This window comes from Pithys albifrons, chromosome 23 (assembly GCF_047495875.1).
Source record: "Pithys albifrons albifrons isolate INPA30051 chromosome 23, PitAlb_v1, whole genome shotgun sequence".
Lineage (NCBI taxonomy): Eukaryota > Metazoa > Chordata > Aves > Passeriformes > Thamnophilidae > Pithys > Pithys albifrons.
The window spans coordinates 3,733,218-3,742,923 of NC_092480.1; the positions used below are offsets into that span (position 1 = coordinate 3,733,218).

General features: G+C 48.1%; 1 protein-coding gene and 1 long non-coding RNA gene across 6 annotated transcripts in view; one reads left to right on the plus strand and one right to left on the minus strand.

Annotated features, from left to right (window-relative positions):
• The window catches only part of GRAMD1B (GRAM domain containing 1B), a 91,674-nt gene extending 81,973 nt beyond the window's left edge, over window positions 1-9,701 (plus strand). For all 5 annotated transcript variants that reach the window (XM_071576062.1, XM_071576061.1, XM_071576063.1 and 2 more), the window contains 3 exons: window positions 1,804-1,911; window positions 2,702-2,819; window positions 3,482-9,701. In XM_071576062.1, the coding sequence (XP_071432163.1) occupies window positions 1,804-1,911; window positions 2,702-2,819; window positions 3,482-3,571 (316 nt within the window). In that variant the 3' untranslated portion in view covers window positions 3,572-9,701. The remainder of the gene's footprint in view (window positions 1-1,803; window positions 1,912-2,701; window positions 2,820-3,481) is intronic.
• LOC139682090 (uncharacterized) lies at window positions 65-5,203 on the minus strand. The gene is made up of 2 exons (XR_011699604.1): window positions 2,902-5,203; window positions 65-349 (listed from the first exon to the last, which is right to left on the minus strand). It is a non-coding gene; the product is annotated as an uncharacterized lncRNA (long non-coding RNA).
• Window positions 9,702-9,706: the final 5 nt, after the last annotated feature.

Genomic DNA, 9,706 nt, shown 5'->3' on the forward strand with positions numbered 1-9,706 from the left:
GATTGCAGGCTGGGCAAGGGGCAGCTGGGCAAGGAGAGGGGAGTCAGTACTAAAAGAGAAGAAATCGAAGAAGCAGCAAGAGTCTTTTTTATTTTAGGGACTCAGTTTAGAGATTTTCAGTGAATCTATAAACTGTGGGGTGTTTTAAATTTAAAAGAAGTATTTTCATGTATTCTGCTCCCAAATTATCTGCTATCATGAATGATGACCATGCAGAGCTCTCTGGGAGTCATTGTGCTGTCACAAGGTTCAGTTTCTGTGAGGAAAACCTATTTGGGTCTAGTCCTGGGCAGAGGTTTTCATGGGAAGTACCATCTCAAAAAGAAGCTGGACCCTTTAGAGATGATTTCTGCAAAACAGGAACACATGAAGCATGAAAGATTGGCATGATTTCACTAGTTCAGCAGCAAGAGCTATGGTTTGGGTCTCTTTTTTTACCACACCTTTCCCAGTTGCTAGTCTTGGACTTAGATGTGTGCTCAAAGTGAGCTGGGAATGGGCCTCTTGTGTCCTGTGGCTCAGTCTAATATTTAAACTCAGGTGTATCTACTGGTTCTCTGCCTTTTGGGTAAGCTTCATGTGTCAGTGCTGCAGGGGTTGCTGGGCAAGTGCTGTGAAGCAGTACAGACTAAAGGAGAAATCCAGGTCCAGAGGGTTCTTCCTGACTTGAACTCAGTCTTAAGCTCCAACCACCTTCTGGTGAGATGGGAGGAAGCTGGAATTTATAGACTGAATTTGCACTTCAAATTGAGCTCCTTTCTGTGTTTCCTTTCCCAGTGACTGCAGAGTTTTGCCAGTTTGCTGGGAAGGTGATGTAAAGTACTGTCATGATAAGAAAAGAGTAGAAAGGTATAAAAGCTTTGTGAAAATCTCTCCTGACAGGCTGTGAGCTTCACTGAGGTCAGAGAGCCCTTGGTAGTGTTTTCAGAATACTCTTCTGGCCATTTGCCATCCTCCTGACTGAGCTGGTGATAGTGGGCCATTCTTCCAGCAAAATAGCTGCTCTATTCAGAGACAGGCACAAGCCTGGTATTTTGGAATCTGTTCCCCAGGAGAAGAGGAAATGGCCCTGTGTGGTGGTGGTGGGTGAGGAGCAGTGCAGGACCTGCTCAGGGCACTGGCTGAGGTGCTGTTCCCAGTGCCAGGAGTGCTGGGGATGGGTAAGGCTGGTGTGTGCAGGCTGCAGCTCGTGTTTGTGTGTCAGACAGTGCCCTGCGTGGGCACGCTTTGGGCTTGTCCCAGAGTCACAGCTCAGCTTTGCTGGGCAAGTTTCACCAGCAGTCCTGGCACACGGATATTTGTCTGTCCTCCCTGCCTCTCTTCCCACTGTTCCTTTCTCCTCCCTTGGCCCCCTGTACCTCCTGCAGTGTCTATGAGCCTTCTCCTCTCAGCCCAGTTTCTCCTCTTCTGTGTCAGTCCGTTTCTAACCTGCAGCTGCTCCGTCTTTTCTCTTCCCTGCTCCCATTAGGATCTGTTTCAGGTACTGTCTCTCTCTTTTTTTACCTCTTTACTCTCCCATTTCCCTCTCTTTCTCTGCATTCAGCACATTCACTCATCCAACCTGTTCTGGCTGATCTGTCATTCCTGACTTTCTGTCTGTCTGTCCTCCTTGCTCACACATTTCTTCCACGAGGTGAAGTTTTGGGTTCTGATCACCTGGTCCTTACTCAGATTAAATCCCCACTCACATCCAGCGTGGACCTGGGCCTCAGACACCTTCTTAAGCCTTGGGCATTTCCCAGGTGTGCCTGGCAAGCAATGGGCTGTGAAGTGCTCCTGCTAAACTGGTTTCCTTCTTTCCAGTCTGGTGCTGCTGGTCATTCTCAATATGATGCTGTTCTACAAACTCTGGATGTTGGAATATACTACACAGACACTCACGGCGTGGCAGGGCTTGAGGCTGCAGGAGAGGTACTGTCACACCTGCTTTGTCTTTGTCTGAGGGATGGTGGAGGCTTTATTTGTCTCATTTCTCTTCATTAGTTTTTTTTTTTTAATTATTTTACCCATAATAGCCCTGCTACTTTCCCATGGATAGTTACTTTAACTGAATATGGATACTTGAAGTGATTTTATCTTTCTCTGGTTGTCTTGGTGTTTATTTAGACTACAATATAGTATTTAAGTACAAAACTTATATCCTGTAATGGAATATCCTATTCTGGAATTATATGGGTAGATCTTTACCTGCCCACACAGGTAACTTTTGTGATGCATCCATGACTTTTGTGGAAGTATCTGACCCCATTTTAAGGGTCCAAGCACCTTGAATGCTTCCATCTGTCCTGATTCCTCTCTCCTCAGCAGCCTCCCTGTTCTGGGGGGTTAATTGGCCCTGAAGGAACAGAGCCATGGAAAGGAGAGCCAGTGGAGCTACTATTCAAAATAAAGAAAAAGTCCTGTACAAATTCCATGAGGAGATTAATGGAGGCTGACAGAGCATGTCCAGAGAAAACAAAGAACAGAAACTGTACAGGGCTACCCTGTCCCACAACATTACATGGCATTGCGTTATTCCCTAGCAACAGCCATGGCATCCAATCTATGAAAATTCCAAGCTATTTAAATGCACTTCTGCTAAAGAAAACCTATCTATTTGGGGTAAAAAATGAGGCAGAAGCTGATACACCTTCCCTGAATCCACTTTGCTCCCCTGTGGGTTCAGTTTCCCCAGACTGACTCGCGCCCATGTTCTGCCCAGGTTGCCCCAGTCTCAGACAGAATGGGCCCAGTTACTGGAGTCCCAGCAGAAGTACCACGACTCAGAGCTGCAGAAATGGCGAGAGATCATCAAATCCTCCGTGATGCTTCTGGACCAGGTGAGACCCCACGGCCAGGTAGAGCTGTGACCAGAAGGGCACTGTGTCCTCCCACCCCCTGCTCCCAATACTCCAGCATTACCTGGTTCCACTGTGGTCCATCAGCTGTGTCACCTCCACCAGTGTCTCCTTTAGATCCACCTTCTGACCTCGTGGTGGGCAGCAGGTCCCAAAGGCTGTCACAGGGTGCCACAGCGTCTCTGTCACATCAGAGGGATCCATGCAGGGCAAGGAGAGAATTCCACAGGGCCAAAAAATCTTAGGTTAGCACATTTTGAATCTAGTCTTTGGCATCCCAGTTCAGAAACAAACTGCTTTTTACCTCAGCTCTGGATTCACAGATAGATTTCATGGATGAAGGGGACACACTTTGCATAGAAAAGCAGGGGTTTCGGTATCCACTTCCCAAAAAGCCTTTTGGACACCAGGCTCCTGAGAAAACAGTCCATAAAATGAGAGCTGCTCATCCCTCATTCCCTCACCTCTTCTCTTGGAGGAAGTTGTCTCACGGTCTCTCACCTTCTCAGTCCCCATTTGTACATCCCAGCCCTGCTCCCCAAACCAGATAATCCTGGTATTGACCCTTTATAGGGAAAAGAAGGAAATGTCAAAGCTCTCAGCTCCAGGGTTACATCACAGTGGGGAAATTTCTTGTCTTGCAGATGAAGGATTCCCTAATAAATCTCCAGAATGGCATCGGGTCCCGGGACTTCGGGTCAGATCCAGAGGAGAAACGGAAACGTTTCCACTGACAGGCAGGAATGCAGGAGGCCAGAGGACGGTGTGCAATATGTGTAAATAGGATATATAAATATATATATAAATATATATATATACAGAATATAAATATATATATATTATATACAGATTTTAAGAGAAAAAAAACAAAGCCTACGTATCGAGGGGAAGGGTTTTGACCTCCAACACTGGCTGAACTGGAGCGTCTCTGGTAGCGTGGGGTGTGTGTGTGTGGGAGGGCTGTGCTCTCCCAGCACTGAGCTGTGCTTAGGGCCATGCCCAGGTGTGCTCCCTGGGCCCTGCACTGCTCCTCTGTAATATTCCTGGCTGTTTGTCTGTCTGTCTGTTCTGTTTCTGTTGTTTCAAAGGGAAGCATCAGCGTGAGTGCCCCCTGTCCCCAGCCCCCTCCCTGCACATGAAGGGCCCTGGTTGACTCTATTTATCTGTCCACAAAAGGGGACACTGTCAACTTTCCTACCTTGCTGGCTTCAGGGCAGAGAGGGTTTGGCAATCACAGTCACTCCCTTGCAAAGCTGTTGCACGTTTGGAGAGGAGGCCTCTGGATGCAGGTCTGCAGAGAGCAGACCTCGGTGGCAATCACCTGCTGTACCCTCTGGGTGCAGAAACACAATTTGCTGCCACTGGCCAGCCTGGTTCAGAGGGCAAAGCATAGAATGGAAAGGAGCTGAAATCCTGTCTGCAAGCACCAAGCTGCTGCCTCCTGTTGATGCTGCAGGAAGAGCCAAGGAGAGGGTGGGGAGGGGAGTACCTGGCTACAAGGTGTGTGAGTGGAAGAGCCACACCTGTGACAGTGTCCCCTTTACATTTGCTGTAGTTCTCTGCTTTCCATGTGCTTGGCCCCTGCCATTAAGCCATCCCTGTGCTGAAAATCTACATTGGTGCTGAAGAGGCAACTCCCCACGAGGGTGGGAGTAGCACAATTTAAAAAGAAACCCAAAATTAGTATTTATTTGCAGCCACTTCCCAGCTCAGCAAATCTCTCTCCTGTCCCTGGTCTGCAAGACCATTTTGCTCATACACCCAGCCCTTATCTTGTCTTATAAAATCTGTGAAAAAACATTAGGGAGAAAAATAATAATTTGATTTCCTTCCCTGGGAGAGATTTACATGACTGTATCTATGCAGCAACAGCCATCACTGTGGCTTCCAAAAATCCAGGGGAGGTTAGGAAGGGTCACAGGGACCAAAAAAGAAAAGGGACCATGAGAGGTGGCAGGACAGAGCTGGGAGGGTGTCCATGGTGGGAGGCAGCTGAAGGTTCTCTCATAAGCTGGATAGTGAAGCATTTGCTCTGTAGGGCAATCAGGTGGCAGAGCTGCACTACTTTTTCATCTTGCCCAGCCAGGTAGATTAGCTGGCACGTGAGGCCCTCCATCTCCACCTTGTCCAACAGCAGGATTTTTCCACCTTCTGAATGGCAGGAGGGGGGCAGCTGCTTATTCCAAGTATGGGAATGATGCTGTTGTAGCTCCTCTGTTGTCTCCAGTGGGCCCTGAAAGAGCAGGGAACACAAGGATGAGTAGTTGATCTCATATCATTCCATCCCAGAAACTCACCCTCATAACTGGGTGACAAAGTGGCTTCTAAAACCCTCTCAAGCTCCCAATTTTCAATTAGGGAAAGGTAATATATGTAGAAGTAACCACCCTGCTGCTTTCCCCCAACCTGCCTGCAGTTTCCATGACTAAGCACATGATGTCCCACAGAAGACTCACATTTGAAGGAATGTGGATGGAGACAGATTTTCAAAAAGACATTTAAGACTGTGAAAGCAAGGTACAATTGGGGTAAAGCAGAGAGTAACATGTATTTATGACTATTTATTTAATTTAATGCTGCTGACTACTGTACTGCTCCCTGACTTTTGCAGGGAGGCTGCTGAATGGCTGCTGTACAATGACATTGAGGTGCTAGTGCCTGGGAAGGGCATTCTGTGGCTCATCTTGGGACAGGAGGGCCCTGACTCCCCACTGTGACTTGCCAGACTGTCCCAGAGTCCTGTTTCCCCAGTACTCACTCCCACAGTTATTCCAAAGCACAGAAAATTGCCCTGCTGCCCATCTTCCCCTTTTCTAGACTTGATTTTGAGCACCAAGCAAGACAACAGGGAGGAATCCCTGTGGTTCACCTTGTCCATGTCAGAAAAGAAAAAGGACACATCATGAAAGAGAAACTTGGATTTTTGGGGTCTCTTCCACCTGGCTGGGAGTGTTTTGTACTTGAATGGATGTCACCAGCCAGGAGACAGAGAAACCCACCTGTCCACGAGGGTCACAAAGAAATGCTGCTGATCACAGCTGGTTTCTCACCAATCTCACATTCTCTTGTTGGGTGGGGAGGCAAGAAATCCATTCACTCCTCAGTGCATCCTTCCTCTGCAGCATCCTTCCAGCTTGCTATGGCTTCAGGCTCAGGATGTTGCCTCTGACTCCCTCCCTGCCTCCCTCAGGCTGGGCCCCAGAGACAGCATTGCACAAGCTCTGTTAAATGAATGTGAGGCCAGAACTGGCAGCTGTAACAATCCCAAGCACTAATATTTATTCTACCTGCACATTAAACTGGGGGTTTAACATGTTTGGCATCTGACACACAGCAATGTTAAATCTTTCATTCTGGTCACCAACCAGAACCTTGGCCATGCAGTGTCCTTCAGACCAAGGGAGGTTTGTCTTTGTTGAGGTCCTGGGGTACTTTTTCTCAGATTTCTAGTTGTTTACTTTCTTTTTCCCCACTTGGCAGCAAGTCTAGCTTGGAGTTGGACAGGATTCCTGATCTTTTATTGCCTCTTAATTTATCACAGTAGTAATAAAAAGGGGGAAAGGAAACCCAGGTATTTTTCTTAAGGCAAACCCCACAGTGGCACTAAAGGTGAGGGCTTAATAAAACCTTGAGTGTTTTTGCCTTCCTCTAGAGAGCTATGATAGGAATCACCTGCTCTTGATCAGTCCCAACTGACAAGTTAATTCCTCCTGCAGTTTTGGACCTATCAGTTCATGATTATATTTCCTGGAGGAATCAGTAATGCTTTCTAGGAGTGAGGCCCAGCAACCTGAATTATGTTTCAGGGGGTGGTACTTCCCTCAGCAGTCACAGCCAAGCCATAGCTTGGCTTCCACTGTCTGATTTTGCTTCTCTGCTTCCCCTGTGCCAGAAATCCCATGCTCTCTTCACAGCAGACATTTCCCTGCTGAGTCCTCTCTCTGACCTTTCCCACCCTGCACATCTGCCAGGTGAGCACAGCTGGGGTTTGATTTCCAGGATGTGAATGATGAGAAAACAGGGATTTGAAAAAAGACATTTCTCCAGCCAAGCATGCAAACTAATGCCAACAGCTAGTAGCCTAATTCCTGCCAAGGAAGATGCTCCCTGCTGGGAGGAGGGAGAAGGGACTATTCACTAATCCTGGCTTGATACAATCTCACCTCTGATAAACACACACCTAATGCTTACCTTGCCAGAGCTGTTTGGGTTATGGCATCTGGGATGAGCTCAGGGTGGATTTGAGGCCTGGATAAGTGCTGTGCAGTCAGGCATTCCCCCAGTAGATACCAGAGGTATCTAGTGCAGCACCTGCGTGTAGGAAGGACCAAAAGACAGGTTAGTCCAGGGGATAAGATGCTCAAGACAGGGGCATTGCTGGGGCTGCACATTGCACTTAGAAGAGAGAAAGGTACCTGCAGTGTGAGGATAGGAGTGAGCTATGGATTAACAAGATAACCATGTTTTTGGGTGCTCTGCAATTAACTGATAATCCCAGGCACGCTTCAGTCAGAAAACTTTGATGTTAATTGATATTAACTGATACAAACTTCTGCATAAATACTTTCTGGCTTCCTTAAGTCCTTTGGGAGAAGAGGAAAAAGTCAGAAGACTTTGATCTCTCCTAACACACCTGTCCTGCTGCTGAGAGTCTGCATTTACACCCAGCTCGGGTTGTACCTGTCTGCTGTGGGACACCTGAGGCCTCTTGTCTGCTTTAGTTCTAATAAAGGAAACCTTAGAGGTATGCAACATGCCCTTAGTAAAATATGACCCTGTATTAAAAAGGGTAAAGTTTCAAAGCATGAAGCTTTGCTGGATTTGAAGCCCTGGCACAGAACTGCCTCTGAAATAATGATGCCTGCATTGGCATATCCCCTCTAGGAAAGCCTGGAATGCTAATCCTGGAATGTTAATCTGTTCCACTCAGACAGACCTCATTCACCTGGGTGTAGATGGGGACAGACTTTACAGCCTACTTGACTCTTCAGCACTGTCCGTGTATCCTGCATATAAATGTTTTCTTACCTTTATACAAGAAGGTAGAAATTTCTTTTCCAAATAATGACTGGAGATACTTTTAGTCTGGGTACTTGATCAAGACCTTTTGGATTTGCTGCACTAACTGTTCTAACCAGGAGCACTGCCAGTCAGTGTCTGCTATTCCCAATCAACATAGAAACAAACCACTTCCTAATTTAGAGGTGGGACTTTCTGCTTCCACAGTGCACAGAAAATCCAGTATTAAAATCACTGTTGGAAGGAACAGTGCCTGGCTCAGAGGAGGCAATTCTGTCCTGTTTGTCCAGGCTGCTGCTGCCATCCCACAGCTCTTGACACATCCCTGCTCAGCTCCAGGAGATCTCCCACTGGGATCTCTGCCAGGCTTGCTGCCATTGACACGTTTCATGGCACAGCCACATGGACTCTGACTTAGTCTTTTCAGCCAGTCTCAGCACTAGTTAAAACACCTGGCAGGGGCTTGCTTAGAACAAAACTCCAAACAGAGACTCTTAAACCAAAGCCCACGAGGTGAGTGGCTCCCCGGACACCTGTGTCAGTGTAGTTTCTGTGCTGATGTTCCAGCCCATCTGCCCCCCAGACATGCTCTGCTCTCTGTGCTTTGCAGTCTCTACAGCACGAGTCTCTCTGTGCCATAATACCTTTCTTTTTCTAGATGTGCACACTGGCCAAATAATCTCCTCGTGTCTTGATGGACTGCTGGTTGAGGCCATTCCCTGATCTAGGCAGACAGCATGGGCTTATCCCTTGGCATGGGTGTGTGCTGTGCTGTGCCGTGCCCTCCTCTCCCACACGTTCTGCAGTGCTTGCTATGGCTTTTCCCTCTCCCCTCACACGTCTGCTGCTGGACAATCATTCCCTGTGTCATAGATGGACTGACCTGGTGCTGTCCCTGCCTGCCTTTCCCTCCTGCAGTCTGTATGCTCTTTAAGTGAATGTGTTTTAATTTTTTTTTTTCAGTAGGGAAAAGGACTTCCTTCTGCTGAAGGAATTATATTTGCACATGGCTCAGGGAGGTACCTCCTCTGGCCGTTTCTGTTACCTCACTCATTTAGGCCAATTCCATTGCTAACGTTCAAGGCCACCTTCCCCAACCCAGACTCCTGGAATAGTTAGGGGATAAACCCCAGTGTGCAGCTCAGTTCCAGAGCTGTGTGGTCGTGTGTCCGTGTCGGCCCAGCGGAATTAGGACTTGGGAGAGCGGCTGTTACAAAACAGCAGCTTCATCCAGCAGAGAGGTGGAGCCTGTGCCACGGGCATCATTCCCAGCTCCATGAGCCCAGCTCCTGTGAAATAGCACTTACAGAGCAGGGAGGGAAGCACTGACCTGGCTCTGGATGTGGATGGAGGGAGGGAGGAGCAGCAGAACTGTTGCAGCACATCCACCCAGGAGTGGCCTTCCGTGGCTGTGGCACCTCTGGCACGTCACCATTCCCGTGGCAAACATCTCCCATCACGTGCTCCAGGGCTGGATAAAGCTGCTAAAAACCTGGAGCGTGTTCTCCCCACCTGCAGCCCTGGATCCTGCGCCCCTTAATTGCTGTAACTGCAGATTAACAAGGCTCAGCTCTCATGGGAGTGGGTCCTACACTTCCCTCCTGGAATTCGCCACCAGAGCCCGGGAAGAGGTGGGCTGGAGCATTGAGGTGAACTCTGGGGGGGGGCTGGGGGTTGTTTTAGGAGTTGTCTGACTGTCAGGAACTTTGCGCTGTGCGCAAACCGCGGTAAAACGCTACTGAAAGGACCTGCTAGAACCTCTAGAACTGTAAAGGCTCTGCAGCCAAACTCGGTGTAAGTAGCTAGTCCATGGAAGTATGGTATCAATTAAAAAATCTATCAAACAACCA